The sequence below is a fragment of the Rhipicephalus microplus genome, chromosome 2 (assembly GCF_043290135.1).
Source record: "Rhipicephalus microplus isolate Deutch F79 chromosome 2, USDA_Rmic, whole genome shotgun sequence".
Taxonomy (NCBI): Eukaryota; Metazoa; Arthropoda; class Arachnida; order Ixodida; family Ixodidae; genus Rhipicephalus; species Rhipicephalus microplus.
This window is the reverse complement of record NC_134701.1, coordinates 62,630,742-62,652,640: the sequence shown is the minus strand read 5'-3', so window position 1 is coordinate 62,652,640 and position 21,899 is coordinate 62,630,742. Positions and strand designations below refer to the sequence as shown.

The 21,899-nt window shown below is 48.7% G+C and overlaps 1 protein-coding gene across 1 annotated transcript in view; it reads right to left on the bottom strand.

The window, feature by feature from the left end:
- The window catches only part of Naa40 (N-alpha-acetyltransferase 40), an 80,825-nt gene that overhangs the window by 32,567 nt on the left and 26,359 nt on the right, over window positions 1-21,899 (bottom strand). Inside the window, exon 2 of the mRNA XM_075884994.1 lies at window positions 19,717-19,874. Coding sequence (XP_075741109.1) covers window positions 19,717-19,874 — 158 coding nt within the window. The remainder of the gene's footprint in view (window positions 1-19,716; window positions 19,875-21,899) is intronic.

Below are 21,899 nucleotides of genomic sequence, written 5' to 3'. Positions count from 1 at the left end.
TTTGTGAACCATGTTGTTCTGCACTTTTTGACAAACGGCATACTTCAGCAGCAGGTCTTGCTGAGGCACCAGGCAAACGAGGTGACATCAACCCTGATATATATTATTCCAGTTTTTTCTTTCTGCAATTACAGGCTGACGTTGTGTTATAAGAGTTCATTAAGCATGGTACGGATACCACAACAAATCTTGTTAAACTTAATGTAAACACAAGTGTTCGACTCACCAGGCACAAAAAAGTTTGGACTGTACCCACCCCAAGAACTATTTATTATGAACATTCATTGTCCTACAAGCTACCTTCTCTGTTAAACTTTTTAGGCCGCGAAGATTTTGATCCTTAGTCCAAACAAAACCGTCATATTAAACACTCCGCCTGGCTGATATATTTTCCTGAGTAATACATCTCTCAGAATTTCTGGCCATTCTTTTCTTTCTATTGTTGCTTTTTCATCAACTATTATCTTTTTATTTTCAGCACTTTGATCCATAAATTTTTGTATTACTTTTTACGATATTATATGTATAACTTATTTGATATTCTTTATGCACGATTGTCGGCCATTCCTGCTGCTTTGCTGACTTGTAAACGGGCTCAGGACCTTGTCAAGCTCTTGAGCTATTAGTCCTGTACTCCTCCTAATCAAAAGAAAATAAAATGATTAATTGATTGATTGATATACCATGTTATCTGCAAGGGAAGCCCTGCTAAAGCGTGCCCTCCTCGACTAGCTCCAGTAACAACCTTTCATGAGCATTTTGCAGAGGACATAGCTGAAGGGACGAGAGATGCTTGTTCACATAGCGCTCGACTGCTTCTCGTTATACTATTGTAATCTAGCCGCAAAACTTTCAGTTTCACTACACCTACTTGAGCCTTCGTTACACAAAGAACGCTCTCGTAGTTCGAATCAGTGAGTGGCGGGACCCTTCAGAAAGAATGAAGCACGGCTCTCTTAAAGGAACCGAAGATGATGTACGTTTCTACGCCCACACTTTTGGCGCTCTTGCGTAAGCGGAGCAAGACAAAGTTTTCTTTCTCATATTGTAAAACTCGTGCTGCAATTACCATAGCAAATATTATGACAATGTTGACAATAATGTTGGTCGTCGCTAAGCATAAAGTTTTATAGAATTCTAAGACTAGATTTACTTACCCTTAATAATAAAGGCAAGAACACTGTCACGAAAGGTTGTATTTCGTTTTTCCTCTTTATTGCACACAATGTTAGCAACCATGCCAAACAGGAGTTGCTTAATCGGACACAAGTACGGGATTTAAAAAAAATCAATACAAACAGAGAAGACACCGTAATGTAAAACAAAAGAAGTCAAAAGCACAAACAAAATTCTAGCATTTGATACACACACTACAGCCCCACTCAGCCAAATACCAGTGAGCAAGCGAGTGCATTTAGACATACAGTAAAAGCTAGATAATTTGGATTTCATGGGGCCAGAAAAAATGACTGAAATAACGTGTGGAATTATCGGAAGTATCAAGAAAAGAATAAACGAATGCCTGTTACATTAATACACTTTTAATTTGTCGATCAGTACATAAATTATGTACTTATTTTGCATAACAGCAGTGCCAAAGCCGCGTTTTTTCTTGGGTGTTCATGACTGTTTTCAGTGCAACTTTAGCACCAGACTCCTGAACTGACTTGGCCTTCTCATGCCCTGCACACCTTGCTTGCTAACACCACCACTGTGTGCAAGTCACAATAGTTCTTTTATATTATAGATAAAATGGTTGGAAACTGATGGTTCGTCCATCGCGATGTAGCAAACGAAATGTATGCCAGCATGGCAACCGCAGCTCTTCACCTTTAACAGCTTCCACCATGTCAGCGTTATGACATTTCTTCTGCATTCTATTAAGTTCAAACGAAGCTTTGTAGTTCCCGATCCACTGTGCACAAAAGTTTGACCACTAACTAATAATTATACACACGCTGACAGAACCATTTTTTTCTCTGTTATGTGCAAACGCCACTTTAGCTCTTTTGCGTCACATTTTTGCAGCATTTCGCACTCGGCGCACCCCAAGAATCATCCAAATTAACCGATTACGGCCAGATATGACCAAATTATAATAAGATTTTGATGCCATTAAACAATGTGTGAAGAGGTTTATTGGTTGTCCAAGGACGTTATAGTTGTCAGCGGCGAGACTGTGTGAAGAACCGTCCAGAGGCACAGCAGCGATCTGAAACTTTAGCCGAGCGAGTCGTGCATTGGCGATGCTGTTGAATGGAGGCGCATCTTCACAATCGTCCCCGCTGAAAAAGGAGTTATCTTGGCGACGTAAGATCAAGAAAAGGGCTCGATAAAAAAATTAACCAGAGAAGTTTTCTCCAAAATAGTGTAAGGCCGCTCATGCCTGAGAACAAGCTTCGAGGAAAGTTCTGGAGTTTAGTATGGCACAGATAGCTACACAAGAGCCTAGTGCATAGCTAGGATGTGGAAGTGACGTGCTGCGGTGTTTTTTCTGGCATTGCTGCTCTTGTGAGGCAAACGTATGGGCAAGCTCGCAACGCTCATCGGCTTGTCGAGCAGCTTTGGAAACAGGTGCACAGTCGGAAGCATGAGGACAGGAGGGAAGTACAGTGTCGATAGTATGTGAAGAGTACAGGTCGGTAAAAAATAAAGCAAGGCAAAAAAAAAATGGCTGCATATCCACGGAGTGAATGTTGATGAGTGGGGCGAAGCGTCCACCCGTCTGTCTGTCCATCCGTTCGTGCTTTTGTCCATGCTTCTGTCCGTCGCCTTTCCGTGTGTCCATCCCTCTGTCCATCCATCTCTCGGTCTGTTTGTTTGTCTGTCTTCTATCTGTTTGTCTAATACTGCCGATTACGCTTGACACAGGACAAGGTTAGACTAAGAGGAGCTTCGCCCCTAAAATCTAATAGTTGCTTCTATCACAGTGTTGCATGTGAATGTTACATAGGGGAGAACAGGGTCCCAGTTGCTATGGTTAGATGCCACATACATTGAGAGCATATTGCCCAGCGTGTGATTAAACCGTTCTGTTATCCCGTTAGTGTGTGGGTGGCATGCTGTGATTGTCCGGTGAATGACGTGACAATCTGAAAGCGGAGCTTCCGTGACCTCAGAGAAAAAAGTGCGGCCTCTGTCACTAAGGAGCTTTCAAGATGCTCCTTGTCAAAGGATAAAGCGACGTAAAATGAAAGAGGTCAGACCCTGAGCGGTAGCGCTTTGCACAGTGGCTGTTTCAGTGTCACACGCCAGGTGGTCGACAGCAACTCTAATTCACTGAATGCCATCAGGAGTGTCATTGGAAGGGGGTCATAGAAGTCAACGCCGACACAATCAAATGGCTTGACAAGACATGAAAGCGGCTACAATGCACCAGTCGCACGTAAAAGTGTTGGTTTGTGTTGCTGACAGTCAGAACAGTACTGCACGAATTTACGCACAAAATTGTACATTCCATGCCAGTAATGACACAGAAATGGCACAGCAATGCCACACAAGGCAAATCATCAACAAACACGGGTTTGTTAACCCAAGGTACAGCCCAGGGCGAGAATCACGGGCCTGCGAGCCGACAGCAATACTCTGCAAGACCGATTGAGTACGCTGTTGATGATTTGTTGTTAATGATCTGTCACACAAGACAGATGATCAACATACACAGATTTACTAACCCAAGATACAGCACAGTGCGACAAATGTGGGCCTGCGGGCCGACAGCAAAACTCTGCAAGACCAATTGAGTACGCTAGCCTGCGGTTACCACAGGACGGAGAAAATACTGAAGCGCCGCACAAAAATTTCCTCGTAAAGGCAGAGCGTGGCTTTCTCACTGAGGCCTGCAGTGCAGGGCGAAAGCAAACTAAGCGGAGACGGGGCTGTCCGGGCGACTAATGAAGATCGGTGAAGCACCGTGACATGTGCTACAGCGACGCAAGAGGAAGGCCCCGTGCAGGAGAAACCAATGCATGGCTTGGGCCAGACAAAAATGCCTGGCGGCGAAACTATGGAGGCATGTTCCCGGTGCTCAAGCCGCATGAGGCCAGCGCTTGCGTGAGCTGGGGAACGAGGCGCCAAAGGGAAGGCATGCTAGACTCCCACAATCATTGCTCTGTTCAACACATAAAACAAGCATAAAAAGAGCACTGACACAAAATTTCAAAGGCGTGATGACAAGTGAGATAGTTTTAAGTGGAGACATACATGTACGAAATATCAATAGCAAATATAGCCTGAATATTGCCCCGAAGCGTATTGCGGATAGTGTTGCGCATGCCGATACCGCCGGCATGCGGCCTTATAGAGGTCCAGGATGCACCGCGATTCATCTGCGAAGATCGTGGCCCGCACGTCGACCATTCGTTGATAACGAGATAGCGCAAGATGCTACGGCGACTGTATCTCGGATGGTAAACGCTCCTTGCAATCCAGTGGGACATTCTGTTCACCGACGGCCGTCAAACACGCTGTTCGCCACCCGCTAAGCCGATGTGTCTGCTTTCCTTTAGTGGGCGCAAGCCCGCCAAATAAACGGATCTCCTATTTCTACGAGCCTCCCGGTCTCCTGTCTTCGGGCTACCCTCACTCTTACGTGACATCTGGTGGAGGTGCTGGGTATGCACAAGAACGACCTTAAAACAGCCACTGCAAAGAACGAGGACGCTGAAGACACAGATACTCGAAGCAACCGCCGCCTCCGAAACCTGCCACGTGAGCTGGGACCGCTACCGGACCCCACGCGACCACGAAAGGACGCTTCCACAGCCACCATGAGCACCCCGCAATCACCTACCCCTGTCATGCTGCAGCAGCCGCGGGTGCCCCCAACTTTCCATGGTTATGCCGCTGAAGACCCAGAAGAATGGCTCGACCAATTCGAGCGTGTGGCTACCATAAACAGGTGGGATGAAGAAATGAAGCTGCAATACGTTTACTTTTTCCTGGACGGCCCCGCCGAAACGTGATATGAAAACCATGAGACCACACTGACCACCTGAGAATTTCTGAAGAATGAGTTGCTCAGGACCTTCACCAGCATCATGTGAAAAGAAAGGGCCCAGCTGCTTCTAGAATCGAGGACCCAACAGCCTAATGAGACCCTAAACGTGTACGTCGAAGTAATGAAACGTCTTTTTAGGCGAGCGGACCAAGACATGACCGAAGACAAAAAGGTCGGATACCTAATGCGAGGGGTGAAGGAGTCGCTTTTCACCGGCCTCATAAGGAACCCCCCTAAAACAGTCGCCGAATTTACTGAAGAAGCGCACACCATAGAAAGGACCCTAGACGCCCGGACTCGGCAATACAACCGCCCGTTTCAGCTTAGCTCGCTCTACTCGGAACCGATTCGAGGTGGGCAAACCACCAACGATCTGCGGGAAGCTATTCGAGAAGTGGTTAAAGAAGAACTGCGTCGATTGCTACCTCCTACCCCCCAGCCCCCGCAAGCAGCATCTCTCTTGGACATAGTGCGTGATGAAGTCCAGCAGGTGCTTGGCTCTTCATCAGCGATGACTGGAGCAGAGGCCGAAGCAATGACTTACGCCGCTGCAGTGAACACTAGGCCACCCCGATGAAACGAGCCCAGTCCTCGACGGTACGCTGCAGCCCCAAGTAGCAGTCCGCCCTTTTCCGCCCACCCTACATACGAGAGACGCCCGAGCCAAAGAAAATGCGACACCTGGAGAACTCCCGACGACCGTCCCCTATGCTTTCACTGCGGTGAGGCTGGCCACATTCTTCGACACTGCCCCTACAGGCGGATGGGACTGCATGGCTTCTCATCTCGGGCACCACGGCCACGCCCTGGACAACGACCTCCGGCAATCGAAGACTACTTGCGCCATACAGAGTACTTGTCCAGCCGTTCCCCATCACCACCATCCCCACGCTTCACGTCACCGAACCGCAGCAACAACGAACGAAGAAGGTCCCAAGCCCCCATAGGGGAAACTAAAACCAGCAACCTTTAAAGGTGAGGTTGCTTCAAGAGGAAAAGCTGAAGACCCTCCACCGACAACCATACATGACAACAGCACATCATCTACGACGACGACAACGCACAACAACCCAAGCTGCGAGACGAAGCCAAACGAAGCAACAAGACGAAGCCGTGACCCGAACCAAAAACCAACGCGTAACTCCAGCCCACGTGCCACTGATTTTGAAGTATCTATCGACCGCCACTCGGTAACTGCCTTGATTGACACAGGGGCTGACTACTCAAGCATCAGCGGGCCATTGACAGCACAACTGAAGAAGGTTAAGACGGCTTGGGATGGCCCGCAGATCCGCGCAGCGGGAAGCCGCCTCCTCACCCCATCGGGGCGATGTGCTGCAAGGGTGACATTTGATGGTCACACATACCTTGCGACTTTCTTGGTGCTCCCACAGTGCTCCCATGACGTCATTCTCGGCATGGACTTCTTGACTCAACATCACGCGGTTATTGACCTGGCGTCCAGATCCATCAAACTTTCCTTGGATGAAGCCATAAATTCATACTCGGCACCACATAATCGCGCAGCCCTCCGTGTGCTCGAGAATGACGTGAGCGTCTCACCCCGATCAACGGCCCTAATCCCCGTAACTACTGGTACTGCCGAAAATGCCCATGGCGTTGTAGAAGGTAACATACAGCTTTTGCTTGGCCGTGATGTCGCAATCGCAAAAGGCATTGCGGGCTTCCGAAATGGACAGGGCCCAGTGCTGCTAACAAATTTCAGCTAAGAACACCGTCACCTGGCCAAAGGCACGACCATTGCCTTTCTCGATGAAATCGCGGAAGTCAGCGACACCCTTGCCGTTTCGAATCCAGCGACCATCACCCCACAGACCCACAACTCGCAGCTGTCATTCGACATTAACCCTTCCTTGCCTCAATACAAGCAGCAACTGCTCCAGAACCTTCTTCGACCTTATGACGACTGTTTCGCCACTTCTTCACAGGTCCAACCAACTTCTCTGGCAAAGCATCGAATCATAACACAAGAAGACATTCGCCCTCGCCATCAAAGCTCTTATCGTGTGTCGGCACGTGAACGTCAGGCCATCCGAGAGCAAGTTGAGGAAATGTTACACGACGATGTAATTCAGCCATCGAAAAGCCCATGGGCAGCACCAGTCGTCCTTGTCAAAAAGAAAGACGGAAGTCTTCGGTTTTGCGACGATTACCGACGGTTGAATAGTGTAACCAAGAAAGACGTGTACCCTCTACCAAGGATCGACGATACCCTAGATCGTCTTAGTGATGCAAGGTACTTCTCGTCGATTGATCTGAAGACAGGGTATTGGCAAATTCAGGTTGATGAAAGAGACCGAGAAAAGACCGCCTTCATCACGCCGGATGAATTGTACGAGTTCAAAGTGATGCCATTTGGACTTTGTTCCGCTCCAGCAACCTTCCAGCGTCTAATGGACACAGTACTGGCAGGCCTCAAGTGGCAAATATGTCTCGTATACCTGGACGATGTGGCCGTATTTGCCTCCAACTTTAGCGACCACCTGAAAAGGCTCCGGACGCTACTGGACGCAATTAAGTCATCAGGGATGACACTGAAGCAAGAAAAATGCCATTTTGCCTATGAAGAACTACAGTTCCTTGGCCATATTATAAGCAAAGATGGTGTAAGACCAGATCCCGAGAAGACAGCCGCTATCGCACAGTTTCCTCAGCCGCAAGATAAGAGATCAATGCGCCGATTCTTAGGACTGTGCGCCTATTACCGGCGGTTCGTCAAGAACTTCTCACACATTGCTGACCTTTTGACACAGCTCACCAAGTCAGACGCCCCTTTCAAATGGAAAGCTGCACAACGTGAGGCATTCAAAGAACTTCAACAACGTTTACAGGCGCCGCCGGTGCTGGGTCACTTTGATGACAATGCCGAAACTGAGATACATACAGACGCCAGCAGCATCGGCTTAGGTGCCATTCTCGTTCAGAAGCACAAGGGCTGGGAGCGCGTCATCGCGTATGCAAGCCGCTCACTGTCGAAAGCGAAAGTGAACTATTCCACGTCTGAGAAGGAGTGTTTTGCGATAGTATGGGCCACCTCGAAATTCCGCCCATACTTGTATGGCAGACCCTTCAAGGTCGTAAAGAACCTTCAAGGTCGTAACGAACCATCATGCGTTGTGCTGGTTGGCCAGTTTGAAAGACCCTTCTGACCGCCTCGCTCGATGGAGCCTACGGCTTCAGGAGTTTGACGTGAAAGTGGTCTACACGTCTGGTCGTAAGCACTCCGACGCAGACTGCTTCTCAAGAGCCCCTGTCGGCGCAACTCCAAGCCATGAAGATGACGATGCCTTTCTTGGGCCTATCAAGCAGCAACACCTTTGCATTACAGCAGCGCTCAGACCCGATCCTACAACAGTTGATCAACTACATCGAAGGAAAGGCCTCCATATCGCCTGCACTGTTCAAGCGTGGAATATCCTCCTTCTGTGTGCAAAACGGGGTGGTCGTTAAAAAAGAACTTCGCACCGAATAAGGCAGCTTACCTTTTTGTCGGCCCAAGCAGCCTCAGAGAAATTTTACAAGCGTTACATGACGAACCCACTGCAGGCCACCTCGGTTTTACACACGCACTCCACAGAATTCAAGAGCGATACTACTGGCCCCGCCTCTCCTCAGATGTTGCGCGGTACGTCAAGAGTTGCCGTGAATGTCAGCGCCGGAAGAGACCTCCAACAAAACCAGCTGGATTTCTCAAGCCGATTGAACCCCCGTCGAGACCATTCCAACAGATTGGTATGGACCTGCTTGGACCTTTCCCCACGTCAACATCCGGTAACAAGTGGATCATAGTGGCCACTAATTACCTTACACGATACGCTGAAGCTAAGGCCCTTCCGAACGGCACAGCCGTAGAAGTTGCCAAATTCTTTGTCGAATCAATTCTTCTCCGTCATGGCGCACCTGAGGTACTAATAACAGACAGGGGAACGGCGTTTACGGCTGATCTTCCTCAGGCAATCTTACATTACAGTCATACAGATCACCGAAGAACAACTGCGTACCATCCGCAGACAAACGGTCTCACGGAACGCTTGAACAAGACCATTGTCGATATGCTCGCTATGTACGTGGACACAGAACACAAGACCTGGGACTTAATTTTGCCTTACGTGGTCTTCGCCTACAACACCGCGGTGCAGGAGACCACTAAAATGACACCATTTAATCTCGTCCACGGGAGGGATGCCGTTACTACCCTGGACGCCATGCTGCCTAATGTCACCGATGAAAACAACCTAGACGTGGCCGCCTTCCTTCAGCGCGCAGAAGAAGCCCGGCAGCTTGCTCGTCTGCGCATAAAAGACCAACAGCGAAACGACGCAAGACGCTACAACCTGCGGAAACGCGATTTAACAAACAGGCCAGGTGACAGAATCTGGGTTTGGACGGCCGTTCGCCGCCGCGGATTAAGCGAAAAACTCATGCGCCGTTATTTTGGCCCATACAAAATCATCCGTCAAGTGGGTGAAGTAGACTATGAAGTGGTCCCTGATGGGGCTAGCTCATCCCAACGACGCTGCGCACGACAAGAAGTGGTACACGTCGCCCGTTTGAAGCCCTATCATGCGCGCTAAAGGACGCTCCCTGTTTGCATCTCTTGTTTTGTTTATGTGTGTGTGATTCGTGCTTATTTGACATTTACCTTCGCACAGACTGTCATTTTGTTTTGGTTTTATTTTAAACAAAGCATCGGGTCGATGCTTACGTTGAGGAGGGGAGCAATGCCGCGAAGCGTATTGCGGATAGTGTAGCGCATGCCGATACCGCTGGCACGCGGCCTTATCATGGTCCAGGATGCACCTCGATTCATCTGCGAACATCGTGGCCCGCACGTCGACCATTCGTTGATAAGGAGATAGCGCCAGATGCTACGGCAACTGTATTTCGAATGGTGAACGCGCCTTGCAATCCAGTGGGACATTCTGTTCCCCGACGGCCGTCGAACACGCTGTTCGCCACCCACTAAGCCGATGTGTCTGCTTTCCTTTAGTGGGCGCAAGTCCGCCAAATAAACGGATCTCCTTCTATTTCTATGAGCCTCCCGGTCTCCTGTCTTCGAGCTATTCTTACTCTTACGTGACAATATATTTAAAATCAATGTTAAATTGCATGCCGCGAGAATGAGCGAGATGCGGAGCCCCATGCGACGTGAACATCAATGTGACGGCAATGTAAACAAAGCTACATCACGAGTGTATGTTGGCTTGTTACTTGTGCTTGCGACTTTGCGTGTGCTGGCTGCCAGTGCGGTACCAACTTCACAGCTTTGCATGGTCAAGTGGCTAGCTGTGCTTACCTTGCCACTGAAATTGCTCCTGCCTAGCTCAGTGCTTTTTGAAACCAAAACTGTAACTGGGTGCTCTAAAGATGTCTAAATAAATAACTGTTGTGCACCCATGCAAACAAGCTTTTGTTTTGATAAGTGGGTTATAAATGGCCTTTTGCAAAAAAAAAAAGTTCAAATTTTTTGTGTGAGAATCCGTTCACTATGAGCGAAGTTCCAAGATTTGTCGCATGCTGCAACTGCGTTTTCTCTCATCCCAATAAAAGCACTGCAAGCTAAGCAGGTAGGAATGGCACAAGAAAAGAAAAACATCACGAGCACCTTGTGACCTTGAGCACTTTTTCTCTTTTTTTTCCCCTTCAAATAAGCAGCTTGTCAATATGACCACATGTGCAGGCGTGGATAGGTAACTGCCTTCCGTGGTGGGCCCAGTGACAACCGATTACGCCATGCTCTAATCTGCGAATGACTAGTACAATGACTGTGATGAGAAATTTTTCAGCTTGTTTCGTCGTTTTTCCAGAGAAAGCTATTTTTAACCAATTTTGAGTATTCATTGTGCATTCCAAGCCACTTGTTGGGCTATAATATTTGGCTCGCGTATTCTCAGGAGCCTCGAATATCGATCGAGAGCGTTTTCTGACCATACACAAAAAGTATTGCAGGGCCTTTTTGAAAGAAAACTCTGGTGCATTTTTGATCATACTGAGATAATGCTGTTTTCAAATAGCATTGACAGTCCTGCAAAATCTAGGGTGGTTCATTTTGCCCCGAAACTCATCAATATTTTAATTAAGCAACAAATAACAAGTAAAAACAGGAACTGAAACAGGGAGCTGCTTCGTCATCCATGGTGGGTATCGGATGACATCGCGAGAATCCGCCGCCGATGACGTCACGAGATCCGCTACACCCCGCCATGGCTGCCCAAGGTGTAAACATAGCTCAAGTGTCTCTTTTGAGGAGCAAAAAGAACGTTGGCAATGTCAAACGACGCATAAACAAGCTGTGCCTGCTCATCTGAACTTACCTGTGACAAGTTCAGCGATTATTCCAGCTACTATCTGAGCGCAGAAGCATCGCTTTTTGATTTCGTCCTGCCGGCGTGTGAAGCATCTGCCATGCTCCGAATCGATTTCCTCATCGCTGAATACAGTCGAACACGGATAGATAAAACTCAAAGGGGATCAAGAATTATTTCGATATATCGAAAATTCTATATAAAAATTACAGGCCCCGAGAGCTTACCTGTAGCCGACCTTCACCTACAATAGGTGCATTCAAGAATGACAACTAATTCCGCACACATGCCGCAACAGAATGTTTTATTTGTGTGAAAACAAAAAAGAAGAATCCTTCATCTTGGGCTGCTTTTTCGTTTTCGAAATGAAGTTGAAGACGCTAGTATCGATCTTATCAAGGCTGTACAGTTGAGACAGCCCGATTCCCTCCATTTCGCCGATACAATGACGAATGAACACCGAACCCTGTCGCCACTTCAGCCAACGTTACTAGAACCACTTCGGCGGTGGAGTACACGTGTGTAGCTGGTGCCTCGTCCAGAACATCCTTCTCGTCACTTGAGCTGTTGGTCTCGGCATCTTGGGTCCCTGCAACCGCAGCTACTATGTTCTCGTCAGTGAGGCTCGCAACTGCCTGAACATTGCAGTCCGCTTTCACGAAATCGTCCGCATACGCTTCGTACAGAACAGCTGTTGGGAAGAGGAACAACTCGCGGAACGCGTCGTCTAAGCGCTCGTATTGCCGTTTTCACCGGTTTCCGCAAATTTCGCCGTCACGTGACAGGCTCCCGACATTTGCTGCTCCGCCATGTCTGCCTTAATATCTGCCTTGTTCTTCAACAAGGTACTCAAAGTGCTCCGTGGTACACCGAAGTCGTCCGCAACGGTTGAACATTTCTTGCCCGCCTCGACACGCTGATTAGCCTTCATCTTAGTCGCAAAATCAAGGGTCTTGCGCTTCTTGATGCTGGCCATAGGTACACGTGAAGTTGACAATTCAAGGAGTCAACAGCGGCTTTGCACACCACGCATGCAAAAGAATGCTGCACATGCGGTAGTACGCAGATGACGCAACAACCGAAGCGGACTCCACCTAACAACCGCTCGCGAGGCGATGTTACTGGCGAGGGCAACAGCAAAAAGCACGAGCTGTGGTTGGCTCATCAAAACTCGCAAAACAGCAACAAAAAATAAAAGAAAAGACGAAAGGAGGAGTTTGTCGGCTTATTCCTTTCGGATCTCCGAGCCGACGGGTACACGGAGAAAGCATCATCATCATGGTTGTTACAGTGATAGCACCGGCGGACGACCCCTGCCGGAAGCAAGCCTTGGTGGCGGGCGAGAGTTGAGCGAGCCTCTTAGGCGCGTGGCGGTTGCCGCAAATGGTTGTCTCTAGCGTGGGTCCTCGGAGCGTGTTACCGCAGCCCGCGCGTCCGGGGCCCTCGTGGTAAGTCAAGTGTTGGCGACGCCGCCTTGGGTGTGTTATTGTGTTTATCATGTTATTTTGTGTTTTTTATGGAGTGTATGGTAATGTGTGCAGATGTCCTAGCATGTTAATAACGATTGATGTATTAATTCGGCAGACAATATCGTCCTTCAAATGTAGTTACATAAATGTATGGATATTGTTTGGTTTGTACTGACCGCGTCGGCTGTGTCCGTTCACTCCAAGAGCATGCCGTGGCTCTCGCTTGCCAAATCAAGACCCCACACTGGCTGCCCAACGTGGGGGTCTTGGAGTATCGGACGACGGTTTTTGCGGTTCGGTACAAGCTTTTGTTAGAGCCAGGGTAAAGAAGGCCAAGGGGGGACTTCTTTGCTAGCGTCGGTGGTGTGATTTGTTGAGAGCGTAGAGATCTGTTTTGTAACGTGTTTGAATTTGTCGGCAGGTTGAGTTCTTATTTTTTTTTTGCTCGCAAGTGTTGTTCTTTTCTGTTGGTGTTAGTTTTCGAAACCGAAGCAGGACTGATAGTTGGGCTAGTTGGTGATACATTATGGGCAGTACCAGCGCACAAACTCACAGGACGAAGAGAAGAGACACAAACAAGCGCTTGTTTGTGTCTCGTCTCTTCGTCCCGTGAGCTTGTGCGCTGGTGATGCCCATAATTTTCAAAACAGTTGTTGAAGTGGGACGAGAGCCATGCGGTCTGCATCCTGGGGTGACCAAGGCCTAGAGCCCGTGGTTTGTAGGCCAGGCTCGAAGCGAGTGAGTACGGAAGCATCGTGGGTGGTCCGATTTTCTGTAAATGGCTTCTTCTATCTCTTTGGGCTCAGGGAGCCGAGCGTCGTTGCTGTCTTGTATTGCGGCTCGACGCCAGAATGTCGGGACATCGCCCGGGGCGGTGGACGCCCATCGCTCGGTAAGCTGCTGTGTGCGGCGAGCAATAGGGCCACCTCACAGAGTGGATGTCTCCTTGCGGCTGCTTCTTCTGCGCCTAGGCTGGGTGCTGGGTGGACGCCGGTTGTTGCCGAGCGACTCATTAGGCCTAAGGCTCTGCGAAGCCGCCTGTCGCATGTAGCACAACTAGGTGAATCGTGGCGTTGAGGTGTTGCGCTCTGCTTCCCTCACTTTTTTTATCTTGCGATGCACGAGTCAACAAAAAGGAATTTTTGTTTTATTTTGATGGGCGTCTCGGTCTCCGCCGATGTATTAGCTAGCAGTACTATCACGTGGCCGAAAAGCCCTAAGCTCCCTTCCCTAGGCCCTGCTCCATTGTTGCTCTTGAGTGTTTTGGAATGTACGCAGCAGGAGTGATGCAATCCACGGCTAGCTGTTTTGTGCCCATCATCAGCGCCGCTGCCCAGGAAAGCAGTCGGGAGGTCGGGCGAATGAGATGCCTGGGACCTACGCAACTGACTGCAGTCCCGAGCCCTCATGAGTGCTGGTTGCAACTAGAAGATGTGTCGGCACGAGTGACGGTTAGTCGCGCCGACGGCAACGTTGCTGTTGCAAGACCGGTACTGAGGTGAAGTCGAGCTGGACAGTGCAGCAGTGTCGACCAGCTGCGGTGTCGTGGTGCATGGGCATTAGCAAACATGTGATTTCATTTTTTTGTTAAAGCTTGTGTAGCTAATTTCTTTGTTTTTAGGAATATGGTTTGAATTAAGGTTGGGAGGATGTGGGGGTGCTGACACCCCCTGTAAAGTTGTTTGCATTGCGTGGCGCACGATAGATGTCGACGCGTTCCTGTTGAGGACCACTATCATCATCATAGTTCTTACAGTGGTAGCGCGGGCAGTGACCCCTGGCGGAAGCAAGCCTTGGTGGGTGGTGAGAGTTGAGCGAGTCTCTTCGGCGTGTGGTACTGCGGCCCGCGTGCTGGGGGCCCTCGTGGTAAGTCAAGTGTTGGCGACGCCGCCTTGGGTGCATTATGTGTTTGTCATGTTTTGGAGAGTATAGTAATATTGTGTACGGATGTCCTAGCGTGTTAATTACAACTGATGTATCAATTCGGCGGACGACATCGTCGTTCTGATATTAGGTAAATAAAACGTATGTATGTTGTTTGGTTTGTACCGACCGTGTCCACTGTGTCAGTTCACTCCAAGAGCATGGTGAGGCGCTCACCTCGTCCAGACCCCACAATGTGGGTTCGATATATCAGTGTTTGACTGTATTTTAAGACCCGACGTCAACGATGACTAATACACTGTATGCAGCTGACGAAACTGAATGGTGCTAGCGTTGTCGCCTCATAAAAGAAAGCGCAGGCTGCATCCATGTGCTGGGAAAGGTGTGGTTTTTGAAAAAGAGTAGGCCCTTATGTCACATGCACAGGGTGGCCCACATTTAGAAGTGTGATTCCAGAATTGGCAACCAATTCTAATATTTTCACTGGTATAGCGCACCACGACAAGGACACACACAAAAGATAGGTGCACACACACAGCGCTATTCTAATACTTGTTTTCTAAAAGACTAAATGACTTGGAGTCGTTGTATAATTTGGCACATGCCACCACGGTACCTACGAAAACACATGTTCAAAGTTTTATTGAAATCGATGAATATCGAAACAAATGTCACAGTTCCCCTTTAAGCAGAAAATAACATTTACCTCCAACAGTGCATTCTCAAAATATTCAAGATTGCTACACAATATACATCACTCTATGACTTCTTTCACATAGCCCACACAACAAATTAATTTTAAAGATATTGTTATCGAAAAGAAGAGACGCCGTAACAACGAGGCTGGGGATTAGATGTATTCAAAACCAGCGGTAATGGCGTGCCTGGTTCACCAGCGATCGAGCGGAGACAACTCTTCGTCTTCCCCGTCAGGCACACACGCGCGTCGCCCCCTAGAATATCAATATACATGCATGTAGCATAACCCCCGGCGGCGCAAGCGCCGTCTCGGCACATTTAGATGTCAATGTCACTAGGAGAGTTGTAGGGCTTCAAGCGCACAACATGTAAATATCGGTAGCCTGTTGGGCACATGAAGGCAACGGGGTGGCAGGACCGATTTCATGTTACAGGCGTAACCACACGAAGGACTCGGTATGGGCCTGTGTAGCAAGTAAGCAGTTTTTCTGACAAGCCAACTTGACGGGTCGGAGACCAGAGGAGTACCAAAGAACTGGGTGGACAGTGTATGTCGCGGTGTCGTTGGTCATACAAGCGCCGTTGCTTCTCTTGAGAGGTCAGAAGGCGAGTACGGGTGATTTCGCGAGCGTGAGCGGCTCGAATGATAGCGTACATGGCATATTCACTGGTCGGTACTCCAGGGGACGGTATGTGTCTAGAGGCAATGTTGGTTCTCAGCCAAACAGCAGAAAAAATGGAGAGTAACCGGCAGTGTCATGGCGCGAAGAATTGTAGGCAAATGTGACGTGCGGCAACGCGAGATCCCAGTCAGTGTGGTTGGTAGAAACATACTTAGCGAGCATGTCTAAGAGTTCGATTTAGGCGCTCCATGAGTCCATTGGTTTGCGGGTGGTATGACGTAGTCAGCTTGTGTTTCGTTTTACAGGACTGCAAGATGTCGGCTATGACCGACAAAAAGATGTGGCCACTGTCTATAAGCAGCTGCCGTGGGGCTCCATGTTGCAAAATCACGTCCTTGAGGATGAAGTCGGCGACATCTGTGGCGCAGCTTGTTGGGAGAGCTCGTGTGATGGCATAACGCGTGGCGTAGTCGGTGGCCACGGCTATCCACTTGTTACCCGAGGAAGACAAGAGAAAAGGGCCAAGTAGGTCCAAGCCAACGCGGAAGAAAGGTTCTGACGGAATATCAAGTGGTTGAAGACGTCCGGCAGGAAGTGTCGATGGCGTTCTGCGGCGCTGACATTTTTCACAAGCCGCAACGTATTTTCTGACTGAGCGTGCAGGCTCTGGCCAGTAGAAGCGTCAGCGTATTCGGTCATAAGTGTGTGACACACCAAGGTGACCAGCAGTTGGAAGGTCATGAAGTTCATGTAGAACTTCAGAGCGAAGGTGTTTCGGAATGATAAGCAGCAGAGCCGGTCCATCCGGCTCAAAACTTTGGCGGTATAATACACTATCGTGGAGCACGAATGAGCGATCGGACTGACTGGAAGATGGTGATTCGAGGCGCTCAATGATAGCACGCAAGGACGCACCATAGCACTGCTCGTCACCGATGCATGTCATTTGCGAAAGGGAAAAGACGCAAGGCTCGGTGTCGGTGTCATGCATAGTGCTCGACTCAGCGACCGGGTAGCACGACAGGCAGTCTGCGTCCTGATGTAGGCATCCGGACATGTACGTCACCGTAAAGGTATACTCTTGGAGTCGCAGAGCCCAGCGCCCGAGCCGGCCAGTAGGATCCTTCAGTGACGTAAGCCAACATAGCGCATGATGGTCAGTTATCACAGAGAAATTAGTGCCATATAAATATGGGCGGAACTTTGAGACTGCCCAAGCAAGAGCAAGACATTCACGCTCCGTAATAGAATAGTTGCGCTCAGCAGCTGTGAGGAGGCGGCTAGCGTAGGCGACAACTCGGTCGTCTTCCCGTTGGCGCTGGGCTAACACGGCTCCGATTCTGTGACCACTAGCATCGGTTCGAACTTCCGTCGGAGCGAATGGGTCAAAGTGAGCCAATATGGGTGGAGTCGTCAGTAGCGTGATTAGGTGAGAAAAAGCAGCAGCTTGGTCGGTACCCCACGTAAATGTGACGTCTTTCTTAAGAAGCTCTGTGAGGGGTCGAGCGATGGTTGCGAAATCTTTCACAAACCTTCTAAAATAGGAGCAAAGCCCTACAAAACTCCGGACATCTTTGGCTGACTGGGGTACAGGAAAACTGGTGACTGCACGAATTTTCTCGGAGTCCAGCTGCACACCAGAGGCGTCGACAAGGTGGCCCAACACTGTAATTTGCCGGCGTCCGAAGCGGCACTTCGACGAGTTCAATTGGAGGCCTGCAGTGCGGAATATGTCGAGAATAGCTGACAAACGCTAAAGGTGAGTCTCAAATGTTGGGGAATATACAGCGACATCGTCAAGATAACAAAGACATGTTGACCATTTGAACCCTTGTAGCAGAGAGTCCATCATGCGCTTGAACGTGGCTGGGGCGTTGCATAGCCCAAATGGCATAACCTTGAACTGATATAGGCCGTCTGGAGTTACAAATGCAGTCTTCTCTTGGTTTTTTTCGTCGACAGCAATCTGCCAGTAGCCGGAACGTAGGTCTATTGTGGAAAAGTATCGGGCGCCGTGGAGACAATCGAGAGCGTCATCGATGCGGGGTAAAGGGTAAACGTCCTTTTTCGTGATTCTATTCAAATGACGGTAATCCACGCAGAAGCGCCACGTGCCATCTTTGCCAACGAGCAGTGGAGCGGCTACTGGAGATGTCAGAAGAAGGGTACACACGACTGGGCGAATACCGACGAAAGTCCTCGTATGGTCGATTAGAGGAAAATTGGCTCCAGTTTGAGGGCGTCCAAGTGCTGCGGCAGTAGCGGGAGATATGGCCAACTCAGTGGCAGCGGAAGCAGATCGGCTTGTCGTCTGCAGTTCTCCATTCCGCCGGATTGCGGGATCGCGGAATAAAGTGTAAGCCATGGCGTGATGCATTTGTTGTCATTGGTCTGGAGACGGGTCGGGAGACAGAGCAGGCCACAGGAAAACCAAGCTTTGCAATTTCCTGCCTCACGACGGCTTGAATAACGGAGACCGGCGGAGGCGTTTGTGCGGCGCCATGGTCGAGAGGATGTGGAGGAAATGGTGCCGGACTTGACGCCTCAAGCTCCCGTCGAACTATTGCTGTCAAGCTGTCATGCATGGGTGGTGCGGCACCGAGATCGGTGCAAGTGGATGTAACAGCCGTGTTTGGTAGCCGCGTAAATTGAGGCAGAACACGGCGGCTTTAGGCCATTTCGAAGCGACGGCATTCCCTGATAGTCATATCTACGGTCGTGACGTTATTGTAGACGAGCAAATTGAAGGCGTCGTCCGCGATGCCCTTAAGTATGTGGCCCACCTTGTCACTCTCTGTCATTTGCTCGTCGACTTTTCGGCACAACGCGAGCACATCCTGTATGTACGAGACATACGACTCTGTTGACGACTGCACACGAGTGGCGAGTTCTTTTCGCGCTTCCATTTGGCGACCGGATGGGTCCCCAAAGATGTCGCGTAGTCGCTCCTTGAATCCCAGCTGGTGAGCTCGGTCTCATGAGCGTCGAACCAGACCCGTGGGGGTGCCGTCCAAGTAAAATATTGCGTTGGCGAGCATCATGGTAGGGTCCCATCGATGTGTGTGGCTAACACGCTCGTACATACGGAGCCAGTAGTCGACGTCGAGCCCAGGTTGTGCGGAGAATGTACCTGGATCACGGGGGGTGGGCATCGTCAGGTATGTAGTGGCTGGAGCTACAGATGGAGACGCTGACAGGCTGTTGTCATTGGTAGCCATGGCCGGAGACTGAATGGTGCGGCCACTGCGAAGCTTCGTGGTGAAGACGGGGAACATTCCACCTCCACCAAATATGTTAAGGGAAAGAAGAGACGTCGTAACGACGAGGCTGGTGATTAGATATATTCAAAACCAGCAGTAATGGCGTGCCCAGTTCACCAGCGATCGAGCGGAGACAACTCTTCGTCTTCCTCGTCAGGCACACACGCGCGTCGCCCCTTAGAATATCAATATACATGCATGTAGCAATATTTTGTGCTATGCTTCCAAGGTTTCATGCCCTTACTCTGCTTTACCGACGAATATGATCTAAGATGAAAACGTTGCTATCTGTTTCGCAAATGCTATGCAGAATCTGAAAAAGGAATTTCATGGGTTCGTTCTTTCCTCCACTGTAAGAATGCAGTGCAAAGAAAAATACATTTCCCTTCCCTTTATTAATGGCCCTCTGTGGTATATAAAATGGTATGTGAATCCAAGCTGAAACTAGGCACTTGCCCTGAGGTCATCGCGTGTGTAGACAGCCAGTTCGGTAGTTACAGCTTGCAATGGGTCAGCACATTCATTTGCCGTTCGGACGAGGAGTGGCCCAATGTTGACCTGCTTGGTGGATTTCCGACTGCGCACCATGTTGGCTTCTTTCTTGGCAAAATGTACTGCAAGAGAATAACATGTAGCAATCGTTTTTTCAGAAACAAGAATTACTTGTACCAATCATTATGGCAAACAGGATGCCTTCAGTGTCCCCGCAAGATGTTATGCTCAACCACACAACCAACTGCTCCATTCAACAGCACAAATCTTGGCATGACAAATAATTACAAGCAGGGTCCCAACCACTTAGATATAGCGGAATAAGGCCCGAGACAAGCCAAGTATTTAGGAACCTGCTGTCAGAATTAGTCACTTATACACGACTGCATGCCAGAATGTTATGGGATTTAAGGGCTTGTTAGCAAGTATGGGAATTGTAGACGAACAGCTATGGTGCATAGATTACTTGGTAGCAATTTAATACACATGTCTACTCAACCTAGCACACGTTCATGGCCAGACTGAAGTCACGAGCATCTGCAAGGAGAGGACTGTTGTGCAACGTCACTGACCATGACAAGTGACACTGGTTCATCATCCAATGCAGAGTGTGGAATTCCACCACTGCAAGAGTGCTGAGAAGAGAAATAGAAGTAGTGAGACAGAAAAAAAAAGAGGGGGGGTCGAGGGCTGGTCACGTTGACATAACATGTTCTCTCCCCCTCTCCTTCAGTGCTTGAGAAAATGCACGAGAGCTATGCCAATGCTAGCTGCAGGCAATGAGGTGAAGGTCTGCTCTGGCAGTTAAGCTCACCTGGTAGAGGCTTGGTAACAAACAGTACAATTTCTTCAAACACGTCCAATAAAAAACTCAGCTCAGTCTTCACATAAAACTATCTCACCCTTCACCTGACCTTCTAAATTTGGTGTCAGTGCTCTTTTCATTCCGCTTTTACATGTTCAACAGAGCAGTGGTCGTGAGAATCGAGCGTGCCCTCCCCTTTGGCGTTTCGATCCCCAGCTAGCACAATGACAAATATAACGTGATAGACACCATATTTCTTTTCTCGCGCTTTTACCAGCAGACAATTACTCGGCAGCTGCTCGCGAGTCCATGGCCGCGACACACAAGTTGAAAGTTTTGTGTTTGGTGACATTGCTGTCCCGTTTCCTGTTCGAAAAGTCTTCTTGATGCGAACCGTGCAGAAGCGCATTGCAGTTCTGTGCGCTGGCACGGTTGAAAGTCGGACACACAAAATGGTGATAGTTGCACTCAGTGGCTTGTGGTATTTGGAGCTCTCTCTCATATCAATACTGGAACTGGTTAGTAATGAGGAGGCTGCTACTGATCATTTGTCGCATGTGGCAGCAAACGATGTGCCGTGTTACGACCAACAGGCCCCCAGCAATACACTGTAGCAAAAAAAAAAAAAAAAAAAGCAAGGCCAAGATTCTTGAGTGAGTATCCCTGTAAGTTAGTGAAATATCAGGGTTACTGATTATATTTTAAAATTCTGAGAGTGACACCATGACCAGAAAAAGAGGGAGAATTCAGATTCCATGATGATGCAAGCTTTCATTTCAATGGTATTATGAGTATGAAGATGTTTGCCATAATCATTCCAGTTTAAAGTTTAGGTAAGATATATAAACATAAAATGTTACATTTTGCAAAACGTATTCTAAAGAAACGCTTATCCCATATAGTTTCATATAATAACCTAGAGAAAAAACTGGCACTGCAATCATAGTACCACCATGGGAATGATGGTAAGTACAGGTGTTGTATTGGATAGCCTAAGCTAGCGAATTGTCTATGAATATTAGTGTATTTTTTTTCAGTTTGTTTTATTCTTCACATAGCCTGGGTAGTGGGATGTGGTGTGAAATGCCATGCCGAATCATCCAGCACTTTTCCGACCATCACGAATATGGCTGAAAAAATTTCCACATGTTTCTCGAAGTGCGAAACTTGCCCTGGTTATTTAATTCCATAGCGAAAAATTTTCCTGCCAATTTATGGAAGTCTGCAGCTTGACGCCAGCTGAGCTGTAGGGCCTAAAACAACAATACTTTTTAAAGGACGTTTTTGGAACGCACTCAAATGGTATTTGCGGTAAGGTAATGAAGTGACCTAACAGTAAAAA